The sequence below is a fragment of the Ammospiza caudacuta genome, chromosome 11 (assembly GCF_027887145.1).
Source record: "Ammospiza caudacuta isolate bAmmCau1 chromosome 11, bAmmCau1.pri, whole genome shotgun sequence".
Taxonomy (NCBI): Eukaryota; Metazoa; Chordata; class Aves; order Passeriformes; family Passerellidae; genus Ammospiza; species Ammospiza caudacuta.
Genome location: NC_080603.1, coordinates 18,456,872 through 18,469,342, shown reverse-complemented (window position 1 = coordinate 18,469,342; position 12,471 = coordinate 18,456,872). Strand labels below are relative to the sequence as shown.

The 12,471-nt window shown below is 45.4% G+C and overlaps 2 protein-coding genes across 2 annotated transcripts in view; both read right to left on the bottom strand.

Moving 5' to 3' along the window:
* Positions 1-5,678, bottom strand: part of ARMC9 (armadillo repeat containing 9) — a 59,046-nt gene extending 53,368 nt beyond the window's left edge. The window contains exons 1-6 of the mRNA XM_058812041.1: positions 5,471-5,678; positions 4,834-4,921; positions 4,199-4,318; positions 3,548-3,718; positions 2,380-2,535; positions 608-700 (exon numbers count right to left, since the gene is read on the bottom strand). Coding sequence (XP_058668024.1) covers positions 608-700; positions 2,380-2,535; positions 3,548-3,718; positions 4,199-4,318; positions 4,834-4,884 — 591 coding nt within the window. The 5' untranslated portion in view covers positions 4,885-4,921; positions 5,471-5,678. The remainder of the gene's footprint in view (positions 1-607; positions 701-2,379; positions 2,536-3,547; positions 3,719-4,198; positions 4,319-4,833; positions 4,922-5,470) is intronic.
* Positions 5,679-10,646: 4,968 nt separating this feature from the next.
* Positions 10,647-12,471, bottom strand: part of PSMD1 (proteasome 26S subunit, non-ATPase 1) — a 66,069-nt gene continuing 64,244 nt past the window's right edge. Inside the window, exons 24-25 of the mRNA XM_058812635.1 lie at positions 12,110-12,264; positions 10,647-11,307 (exon numbers count right to left, since the gene is read on the bottom strand). Of these exons, the coding sequence (XP_058668618.1) occupies positions 12,118-12,264 (147 nt within the window). The 3' untranslated portion in view covers positions 10,647-11,307; positions 12,110-12,117. The remainder of the gene's footprint in view (positions 11,308-12,109; positions 12,265-12,471) is intronic.

Genomic DNA, 12,471 nt, shown 5'->3' with positions numbered 1-12,471 from the left:
ATCAGGAAAATGTGCACCTTTTCAGTGTTTGTTCTAGAGACTCAGAATGAGAACCTCAACCAAGCCAGGTATTCCTACTATCCCAGCAAACTGGAAGTGCCTGATGCTCTACAGAATACATAATCAACAATAAATACATAAAATCTCATAAGTGCACAACTGCAATGTTGCTTGGGGACTTGAGATCTTTCGCTGACCTATGAGTGATGAAATAATTTCCCCTGGATAATTTGCTCCAAATAAAAGCCCTGGAAAACTTTCAGCTAGTCTCTGAAATAGCTAATTTAAAAGACTAACAGCTTTAGAAATGCTAAGGAAGAAGTCAGGTCAGGTTGGTGCCTTTGGGTATCCTGTATTTATACACGGAAACAAAGAATGATCACATAATAAGCGTGGAGGTTCATATGGATCTGGACATGGTCTTTATATGACCTTTTCAAAAGTTTGTTTTTGAATGTGGAATATAAACATTTCCTGTCATAAAAACACTGAACTGCAATGTTACTGCAATTCTGCAATAAATCTTATCAGCACACTCTTGCAATAAATTATACTGTCTCTTTACAGTATTTCTAATTATCTGCAAAGTGTGTTCTTAGAAGGATACAAATATAGTGAGAAGCCGAGGAGTCTGTCTGGCTTTGAGGGCCAGAGACAGGAACGTTTCCAATCTTGTCCTTAAATCCAGTGTCCAAGAATCCTTGAAAAGAAAAACAAAGAATGACAGTTGTTCACCAAATATGTACACTCTGCAGAAAGTACTGCTTGAATCACAGCAACTTCCCACAAGGCAAAACAAGGCAGCCAATACCGGATTTAAAAGATTTTCCCTTCACTGTTACTGATGTGAATGTGTTTGCTCAGTCCCCATGAAAGCATACAGAAGCCAGAGGGGAGTTCAGATATTATTATTAAGAACTCTTATTCCTAGATAAGAGTTCTAGAAACACAATGTATCTTTATTTAAAGTACAAAACTGTCACATTGTGTTGGTGGCTTATATACACACACAACAACTGCCCTGAACTGCCCTGAAAGTAAAAGCACCTTTAAAGAACAAGCAACCTGAGAAAAGTATAAAAAAATATTTTCACATGTATTGAATAGAGTACAAAATTCGTAATTTTGCACTGCTCAGCTTTCATTTGTTGCTCCTAACAAGATCTGGCAATTGTAAGTTTGTCAATAACTACTGCAAGCATCATGACATGACACTGGTGGGTACTAAATGTTTCAAAAATAAGGATTTGGAGAAAAACAGCCAATGCAGAAAAAATAGACCAGCAGAACAGACTCAGAGCACTAACTGGAATGCTGTCCTCTGCCTGACGTAGTGTCTCATACTGACAAGGAAATAACAGTTAAGGGAAAAAGTCAAACTGCACCTAGGAATCCACCAAATACTCATGCCTTCTATTTCAAGCTTCAGTGAAGCTGGTTTCTGCTTGAGGAAAAGCCAGCCAATGAAAAAACTTGTCGTCCAACAAGTACCAGGAGCTCCCTAAATTTACTGCTGTATATATATGTTGCAAGCTGTTCTCACAGCTCAGATTTGCCCTTATTTCACCATGCTGGAGAGTGTACAGAATTTACTTGCTGCATTTACCAACCCAGTATCCAGACAGTGGTGTACCACAGGACACTGTATATTACCAAAGGAACCTTGTCTCCTGCAGAGAAGAGTGCATATGATTTTTCAAGATGTATTACACAAACTATCAGGAACTCCAGCTATATAAAGCATCAGATGCCTGAGAAAAATATATGCCATAAGAACTCTGCTTTGTAAGCTAGTGACTCACAGCTGCTCTTTCTCAAACATAAAACAATCTGTGTTTCAACACTAATATGGAATGAGTTGAACAATTCCCACAAGAAAATATGAGTGAGTGTGGACTAAGAGCTTGGGCCCTGGGTTACTCAGAATAAACCTGAGGATCTCATCTTAGATAACACATTTTAAAAAAATGCTGTTAAGTACAATTAAAAAAGAGTAGTCATATTCCATCTCTGAGGTCAACCATCTATCTCATTATTTATAGCTAGTCCCAAAGGAAAATAGCAGGATATGCCTTTTTTTGGTGTTAAACTGGAGCTCCTCAACAGCTGGTACATCCAAAGCCAGCCCTAGGGCAAGTATCACTTAAGCTTTGATTTGGTATCAAAAGCAGGGTGGCAGCAATGCAGGCTGAAGACATCTCCTGGCACCAGAGTGGCTGCCCACAGCTGCTCAGCCAGGCAGCACAACTGGCCACATGGTCAGGGAAGCATTCAGAGCAAGTAACTCTAAAAAATACCAAAACATGCTTTACAAACAAATTTGTGTAGGTATGTCAGTGTAAGTCACCACAAAACCATCTCTGCCACACAGATACTTACCTGGAAAAGTTCTTTAAAGGAAGGATGTACCATGGGGTTTGGAACAAATGGCAAAGCATAGAAGGGAAGAAACTCTGTAGTCTGGCTCAGTGCAGCTCCTTTTGTTTCTAGGTATGCCTTGAAATAAGAAATCCTTTCATCAAGTTCAGCTTTGTCCTAGGAAATAAAGCAGCATTTTTAATTTAGACAACTACCATTCTAAATGCACTGTAAAGCTGGCAAATTAAAGAGACCCAAGTATATTAAAACCAAATTTGAAATTCCAGTATATTTGTTATCTAAAAATCAGTATTTATTTAACTAGAGAACATACTGCATGTTTTCACCAGTCGTAAAGGAAAATGTAAATTAATGCTGTTGTTTCTCTCATCCAGATCCAAAGAAAGAAGAGACATACAATTGCTTTTGGCATGTAAATTATTCCTGTTCACTTCAGGCTAGACTTTTAAAGAAAAATGCCATTGCTACACTCAGGACAGAGAGAAAACACACTTTAGAGATGCTTTATTTCAGTGGTAAGAGCAGAAACAAAAAAATCCACTTGCACAGCAGTGAGAAGTGGAGCTGGTACACAGAAAAGAACAAAAGCTCCTTAGAGGCTGGAAAACAGACTGCAGGCATCCAAATACTCCTGAAGCAGCTGACAGGTGAAGGCCAGGAGCTATTAAGCCCTGGCTCATCTGGCTGAATCCAGGCTACTTAAATGTCTCTTCATCATAAAAGCCCCATGTAACAGAGATTTTGCTTTATAACATCTTGGGATTTATATTTCTCAGCATGATATATTGAGCTGGTCAAAACTGAGCTTTGCCATTTAATCAGAAATTACTGTATTTCAGCTCACAGTTCCAGTCCAAACTCCAAGCAAAATAAATGTTTTAAGAATCTGTTATGATCTACAATCACAAGTGTGAAAGTATTGCCATTTTGGTATTTTCTGAGTTGAAATACTTCAGGAACTTTGGGATAAGGACAGCTCCAACTTCCATCTCTGTACTCCACAATACAAAGGATCTGGCTGAACTAAAATGCAGACTGTGGCCAAAACTGGATACATATTCTTGGAATAATTCTTAGAAAACATCCCATCCTCATCCACACTAAAGACAAATAAATGAAGTAAAACAAACAACAGCAAACAGAGGTTCGAATTGTGAACTAAACTTACAGGCTTTCCCATAGTTTGTTTCAAGAGGAAGGTGGCAAAGTAGATGTGGAGATAAAACTCGAGGTTCTGAGCAGCTGGATCACTGTCATGGAGTGAAGACAAAATATGCTCCTCCCAGAGCTGGAAGAAAACTTTCTGATCACCATCTTCAAATGCTGTAAGCATTTCTTCCTGTGAAAGGGAAAAGCATCATGAAAATCCAAACACAGAAAAGCCACATATTCTTAGCACCAGGTTAGTGAATGAAGAGTTCCAGTGCCATCTGAACACTTCCAATTAAAAGTTTTATTCACAAATGTCCCACCTTTCAATGACCACCCAAATATTCTTTCTTCACTTATCTTTAGTAACTTTGAGAGCCTGAATCAACCATCAATACAAGAAGTAAAGCCCATATATTCAAGCATATCAGTAAAAACTTAAAAGTAGTGTAAATCAAAACTAGTGCCTTGAGTTCAAAATGACTGCAGTTGTGAAAAAAAAAATAACCCCAACCCCAAACTTGAGGGTTCTTGTGCTGGAAGAAGACTAACAGGAGATTTATTCAAATAATCAAGAATCTGTTCAGACAATTCACTGGTAATAACTCATGGGGTGGATAGAGACCTCAGTTTTCATTCTTACTCAAAGTAAGTGCAAATTCTGTATTACCTGAACAGGCAATGAATCTTCTGAGGAAACATTTCCTGGTTTAGGTAGTGGCTTCCCTTTTATTTTACATTCCTTTTTAAATACTTTCACTGTTTCTTGAAATCCAGCAAAATCCAAGTACTGCAAGATAAAAACATAGAGGAACAACATTTGTTAGATGATTATTGCTTCAGTAAATGATTAATCCTTTTTTAAGTGATTAATACTTCAATGAATGGCCCATGAAATGCCAAAGTTTCTCTGCAGGATGGTTCACAAATGCCAAAGACTGCAAAGTGATAAACCAAGAACTGATACTTCATGGCAGGAAAACACCATCTCTCAATTTCCTTCTGCATCCTAGAGACAACTGAAACACCATCTCTCAAAGAATGATGTCTCTTGCTTTAGCCAGTAATTTCATTCAACCAAAGAAGAAAATTTATTGCTGCATTTAATGGACATTGAGCCTTTTGAACTGACAGGGCATGACAGAAGTCAGCACAATTTCAGAGTGTAGCAACACTCAACCAGATAAATAGCTCCAGAATTTAGGCCTCAATTACAATGCCTGGCTCTGAATGCAAACACTGAGAAATCTTGCATTGCAAGAATCATTAAAAAAAACCCAAAAGAAATAAAGAGAGAAAACCAACCTCTTTCACTAGTCCAAGTAACTCGGCCTCATATGCTAAAACATCACCCATTTCTAATGGCTGCTGCTACTTCTCATCGCTGATAAAGCTGGAAAACGGCAAAAAAAGGGTGTTAGTGCAGAGCACAGGGCTCACACAGCGCAGCCCATCAGCCACGGCACCTCCAGAGGGCATGAGGAGAGACACAGACAGACAGACAGACATGACAGACATACACAGGAGCCCACGGTCAACCTGCCCCACTCTCACCTGCACCACATCCCACTGCCTCCCATCCTCCGTGTCCCAGCCCCTCCTGCCCCACATTCTGCCTTGCCCCAGTCCCACCCCTCCCACATTCCCACCCCAATCCACCCTGTCCCTCAACTTCCCCTGCCACAATCCCCCAATCCCCCACTCCCACCCGCCCATTCCCACGTGTCCAATTACTCCCTCTCCTCCATTCCTCCCTGTTCCCCATTCCCCCTGTCCCCCATCCCCAGGTGTCCCATTCCCCCCGTCCCCCATTCCCACGTGTCCCATTCCCCCCGTTCCTCATTCCTACGTGTCCAATCCCTCTTGTCCCCCATTCCCAGGTGTCCCATTCCCCCCGTCCCCCATTCCCCCTGTCCCCCATTCCCACCTGTCCCAATCTCACCTCAGCCGCCGCCGGTGTCGCCCCGGCAACCGTGGCCCCGCCCCCCGCGCCGCGTCCCGCGCACGTGACCGCTCTCAGCCAATCGCCACCCGGGACTGGCGCGTCACGCGGCGGGGGCGTGCCCGCGGCGGTGGAGCGGACAGCGCCCCCTGTGGCGCGGCGGCGGAGCTGCAGCGGCGGCCTGAGGTGGCTGCGGGGGCTCTGGGGGCGGTTCGGGTTTGGAAATGACGAACGGCCTCAACCGGGGCTCTTGTCGCCCCGCTCCGCCTTGGGCCGGGAAAAGCCTTCCCGCTTGGAAGTTTCGTCTGAAGGAGATGTCGGGAGAGGAGGGCGGAGCTTTGCAGAGAGCGAGCGGAACGGGAGGAGGCTGAGCCCGGCTGTGGCGCTGTGCGATGAGCCGGAGCCGCGCTGTCTGTCAAGTCCTTGCCTGATGGAAGCCCCGCCAAAGCAAAGAGGAGGATTGGCCAAGCTCCTTATCGAGTCTTTGTGCCTTTTCAATGAACAGTGCTAATGAACTTTTCCCCACTAACATCAGGTTTTACCCACACACATCAGGTAGCTGCGCGCTGTAAGACGGCGTTGTATGATCAGTTAGGTGCTGCCCGGGTGTGAGAGAGCTGCTTTCCAGTCACAGCAAGGCAATCCAGCCCAAAATGGGAGAAAGGAAGAGCTAGAGATGCTCCATTAGAAAAAAAGAATATGGACAAAATAGTCTGGGAACTGGTTGCACAGAAACAGCAGGGCAGAGAGCTTCATCATCAGGAGAAACATCCCCAGTCTGGTCTCACTGCCCTCATCACACCAGCATAGCTTTGGTGCTGCCACTGACACAGGCCAATGGCCTGCCCAGCCACTCAGGAGGAAACTGCAAAACCTCCAGGCCTGCAAGAGAAGCAAGCATCAGATTTCATCTCTGAAGGAGCCCATGAACTCTGCTGTCCAATGCAGATGTTTCCAGCAAATTCTTTTCAGCTGCTTCTTGTCCACCCTTGAACCCCAGATTTCATGCTTAAGCTAAAAATAAAAAGGACCTTGATGTGAGGTTAAATTAAACAGAGAATTTGCCCAGCCCTGCAGGAGCTATCTCAGTTCCTCTTCTGGGAGGGCATGGTGGGGAGACAAAAAGTTAATCCATCTTGGTTCTCATTGACACAGAATGGAAAAAAACAATGAAATGGGAGAGCCACCCTAAAACTGAGAACAAAGACACTGCACCAATATTTCAGGCCCTTTTTCCTTCACTCTGAAGGGGAAAAATTTGTTCATGCTTCATCCCTTGCAGGTTATCTTGGGAGGAGCAATGTCCCCATAATTTGTGCTGACAATTAACTTTGCCTGTGCAGCCATTCTTCCCTGGGTCACCAGAGCAGCTATTTATACCCTTGGCCAGGGATGCTGTTGCCACCAAACCACTGTCCTTCCCCTTGGCCAACCCTGCACCCAGGCAGCGGGCAGCGAGCCTAGGGTGTCCCCCTAAGCACTCTGCCCTGCTCCCCAGGACCTGCTTCACCTGGACCCTTACTGGGTAGACCCTCCTGTGCCCATTTTCTGCTCATGCTCTGCAAACACAAAGAAAAAAACCCAGACATACACATTGCTGAACCAAACCCTGTCGGGCAGCAGGGCCCATCAGAATAAGTGCACTGGGCAGAGATGTCTGGGATTATGGTCTTGAGTCACCTCTCTGCTATATGTGGGTGACACTGATTCCCCAGTGGCAAAGACACTGATGGCTCACCTGAGCACCTGCACAGGTATTTCTTCTAAGCAAAACGCAAAGCTTTAGCTGTGCAACCAATGCCAGAAACTGGAGTATAGAGCTCAAAACTAAACTCCAGATCTGGGCTGCTGCCAGCTGGAACATTTGCCCACAGAACAGGATTTCAGAGGCCAAGTCAAGCCAGTTCCTAAGGCTGGGGCAGCATCTCCTCCCAAGACACACAGCATGGGCCAGGCTAATCCCACAAGTGCTGGAGGAACACATTGAACCGGGTCTGCCCCAGCAGTTTCTTTCACTGAGGGAGCAAAGACCCTTGCTTCCACATAAAACCACCTGGGCAAAGATCAGCGCCCTTGGTTGAGGGCCTTCAGGCCCATTGGTCCCATCAGAGGTTACAAGCAAACCACACAAGGCTTTCACAGTTCTGAAATGTTCACGATTACCAGCTCTCCCATCCTGCCACTGCTGCAGGCTCAAGGTGGCCCATAGCTGGGCTGAAAACCCAACCCATCACCAATGCCAAGAGCAGCAAGCAAGGGAAGAGCCTGGGGCTGGCTGGCATCTGGCAGGGTTGAGGGTGGAGCTGCCAGGATGCAGGAGATAAATGGCCAACATCATCATTATTATCAGCAGCGCCCACCCTTCTCTCTGAAAGGAGGAAGAGCTTTTCCTGGCCCTGGAAGGGGAAGGAAGGGGAGAGATAAGGGAGGGTGATGGGGAGAGGTGAGAGGATGAGGCCACTGAATGCCTGCAGGGGAGGAACAGCAATGCTGGGGGGCTTGGGGCTCTCAGCCCCCTCCTTGAAGACCTCTTGCGTTGGGAGCTTTACCTCCAACATCTCCACCACCACTTCAGTCCCAGCATGGTGCCAAGCAGGGGGCTTGCCCGAGTTAAGGAGTGGAAAAGGGAGGCTAAGGAAATGTCCAGGGCCTCCTGGAGGGACTCTGGGATCTGTCAGAGCAGCATGCTTTAGAAGTGATTTAATTTGCACTAGGGTTAATTGAGATGAAACCCATTAGTCAGGAGGGACAGAAGCAGCTTCCTGACAGCCCCGCCTCTCCCTCTGGCAAAGTCAGGAGTGTTTAGGTCCAATTAGCCCCTGACAAACAATCAGGGTGGGTCCCTCTGCAGCATCCCCAGACAGGCCCAGGAGAGCAGCACTTCCTCAGCACTAATGAGTCACTGAAACAAATGACTTATTCAAAGCACTGAGCCAGTCCCGCTGTTATTGGCTTTCATCTGCCTGAGAGAAACTGGTCAGACCCCTTAGCACGAGGGCAGGATCCCACAGGATTCCAGAGCCTTCTCAGAGGTTTTCTAGCACCTTTCCAGAAGATTTCTGGAGATTGACTGGCCATTTCATTGATACTGCTCTAGTCTTTCTGGAGGTTTCCTGTTGTATCTCCAGTACATTCCTAGACTCTTCCTAGAGATTTACTAAAACCCCCTTAGGGTTATATAAGCCTCTTTGTATTGTTTTCAACTCTCACAGGTTGACCATTTCCAAATTTCCCAAGTGGCACCCTGGAAATTGAGCAAAGCTCAGCACCTCATTCAGGCACCACACAACCTCAGGTGGTCACAGAGCAGCACCCTCAGCAGCCTGATCAGTAAACTGAGGGATTATGTAGAAATTTAAAAAAAAAAAATTGCATGTGTGGGATCCTTCTATAATCTGGACATGTTTTGTAACACAAACTCTCAAAAGAACTCTGTAGGAGCATTTCTAGTCCTGTCTGGAGTCTTTTGAGCACTGTCCTGTAAGGAAACAGCCTGAGTTACACACGTGTCTCATGAGACACAGACCAGCATCTTCCTGTCCCAGGAGGAAAAAACAGCAGCTGAAGGAGAAAACAAAAACAGTGGATGCTTTTCTATGAGTGCTCTCAATCCTTTACACAGTGAGAGAAGAAACCACAGAGTGACAGAGATGGGGAATGAGGACAGGCCAATTCCCAGTTCCCTCCTGCTGTCCCCAGTCTGGCACACATGGCCTTTTCCTTCCACAGTCACCAAAATCTCCTCTAAAAATCTGTGTGTGTAACCTTACCTCATGGCCCCAGAACAGCAGCTCAGAAATCAGTCTGGGACTGAGGTTTTGACATTTGCTTATCCTAAGGGAGCTCTGGGGAAACATCACTGCCAGAGCAGTAGGGATCTTACAGGCACAAGAGAATAATTTAGCAAGAATCAGGAGTCCTCCTCCATGGTGCCCCAAGCATACCCAGTGCCATGGTGGGAGCTGCTCTGCACACACAGATTTACACAGCCTCACTGACGACCTGCAGCAAGCATCAGGTATGTTTGGATTACCCTGAAAAATGTGTTGCAATTAGAAAAGTGTGGCCAAAAGTAAAAGTCCCATGAAAAGCAGCATTGTTCACAGCTTGGCCAAAGCACCAATGCAGGACTTTAGGTCCTTCTGAGCCAGATGTTCCCAGCATTTCTACTTGGACCATAGAAATCCTGTAGCAATATCTGGCCTCTGGCAGGTTGCTGAACAGCCTGAAATGAGGAGTTTTCTCCTCCCAGTGTCTTTCTCTCTCCACAGTATTTTACAACACAAGGCATTACTAACAAATTACCTGAAAGACACCACACACCATTATTGGTTGGCATTGGCAGAACATGCTGGAGTAAGGGATACAGGTATCCATTCAAATGGAAGGAATTGCAGCACCAGAAGACTCACCAATGTACATTTGTCCAGCTTCTGTTTCTTACACCACAATACCAAGTCTTTGACCACAGGATTGAAGCAGTGGTTCCCTCTTTGTTTCCAGGTTTACTGACAGTAACATTGTCTGTAGCCATTTCAGGTTCTTGGCTCCATTCCTGGCTCCACTCCATTGGAGAACAGATCTGGATGATGCTGAGAACTGCAAGCTCTAACCAGTAACCTGAGATATTTCAACTTGAGGAACTTCTGCCTGAAGCCTAGGATGCAAAAATGGCTTTCAGTCCCACATCTCTGCTCAGTATTCCTTAGCTTTGCAGAGAACAAAGGCAGACTATCCCATTGCTATAGTAGCTTTCAAAAAAAATATGCCATCTGCTGGAGAAGCTCCCAAGCACTACATGCAAGATTTATCTTCCATTATTAGCAATACATGTGAGATGGTGGTATGTTCATGTGGATAAAATACTCTCCCCACACACAGATACAATAAAAACCTCATTTCATTTACATGCTGTTTCCAATAATGGAGCTTCACCCAGCATTTGCTGGCAGCAGACCAGGGCTTGCTGCTGAGACACCCTTTGCAGTGTTACAGCCCAAAAGGTGAAGGGCCAGCTGGATAGTGAATGGTGGAGCACCATTCCTTCCTTCTGACTGCTCCTCATTCCATATCCTTGACTAAAATTCCCCCTTAGCTAATGAAACACATCAGTGTGACAAGTTACATGTCTGGGTCCACTCCATCTAGGCCTGCAATGTAACCTGCTATATCAGCTGTTTTGCTCATATTTGAGCTGTTTGCTCAAAGCACACACACAAAAGAAAAGGGTTTCTGTGAAACAAGGAGAAACATGCCCCTCTTTCCCCATCATTAACACCCAGAGCCCTTCTGTCAGCCCCACAACATCACATGAATACCAGGATAAGCAAGGGGGAAGATCACAGAGGGAATCTGGAAGCAAACCTCATCTGTGCAGCTGCTGGCAAGCAGAGACCTGCCCTCTGTGGCATCAGTGCTATGGCTGGGCCAGGCTGCAGTTGTGACCTTGCTCATCCTCAACAAGTGCAGAGGTGTGCACAGATCCTGATAATTGTACAGAGGAGTCAATCAAGCTCTGCTGGACAAAGATGCACAACTTGAGTTTAGTTTTTAACATTTGGGGAGAGCAAAAGTTGTTAGCTTCTCTTTTTTTTTTTTTTTTTTTGGTTTAAGCAAGTTTTATGTCAAGAGCTTTTAATATATTTATTTGAAAACAAGGTTTTGTGAAAGAGTACACTAAATAGCATATATCTGTTCTTCAGCCATAAAACACGGACTATCAGCTTCAGCTCAGCACAGATTGGGGCTGCATGCACTGAACATCAGATCTCAATAGGAAGGTCTTCATGCCTGTCTTTCTGATCTCAAGCATAGTGTCTTCTTTAGATGACATGACCCTGGAGGAGGGAGAGAGAGAAACCAGAAAATCAAATGCATTTAATTAAGGCTTCTTGTGGTGGGTCACACACACTCACCCGAGCCTGTCACTGACACAACATTTATAGTTTTTAGCAAGGAGTTTGTTTCCCTACCCATCCACCAATTCAAGTGCATAATCTCTGCTCCTGGGAGCCCTGAGACATGCCAGCCCATATTTGGAAATAAAGCAACTGGATTTCTGCCTCTCAGTGAGAAACTTGCACATCCATTCAGGCAGTTTAACCAAGGAACCTGAGAACTGCACCATTTATTGCCTGAAACAGATCTACTACTAGCATTCAGAGCCCATGACTGAAGTGTCTTTAAATTCTGCTAAGAACTGCTGGGGAGACAAGGCAACTCCAGGAAGCAGAACAGTAGTTCTCTTTTGACAAATCCTGGCACCCTGAGGTCAAGTAGATGTCAACTTTGTTATGTAAACTATTTGCCCCTCTGGGACCATCTTTCAGAAGCTGACTTGTCCCTGTGACCCCTGCACTGCTCTCTGCCCAGCCAGGCCCTACTCAAGAGCAGTTAAGCCTGCCAGATTAGAGAGCAGATCCAGTACAACTGGGTCAGGCCTGAGCAAAAAGAATGAATTTGTGGATTTCTAAGCTGTCAAACTCTTAGAATTAGGACAGAGCTTTTTTCTAAATCTGCCACAGAAGCTGTCAAAGAGCTAAACCAAGAGTGCTGAGTGCTGGTAACTGCTTCAGTTGGTACAAAGACGCTTTTCCTTCATTGGGATTTAAAAAGGAGACTCTACACACTACACTATACCTCAGGCCTTAATCATCAATGTACTCAAAGGGCTCTGGTGGTTCAGGTTCTTGCTCCTCTTCCTCAATCTTCGGACCATGAGCTGCCACAGGTTCAACCAGCTCCTCCATATCCTCACTGGTGTCCTTCAGGATGATGATGCCTCCAATGGAAAGCTGCAAGACAAGTGCCATGAGCATTTAGAGCTGCTTGCCTCTGCCTCATGGTGGAGTGTTTGTGGCCACAGAGTCTATCCTAGGCCATACGAGACTCCTCAGCAGGAATGAGTTTCAGAGAGCAAAGCATCTGACACTCACCTGGATCTCTGTCTGATCAGGACATGGAACAGGCAGAGTCTATCCAGGCTACTTTTTATATTTCTT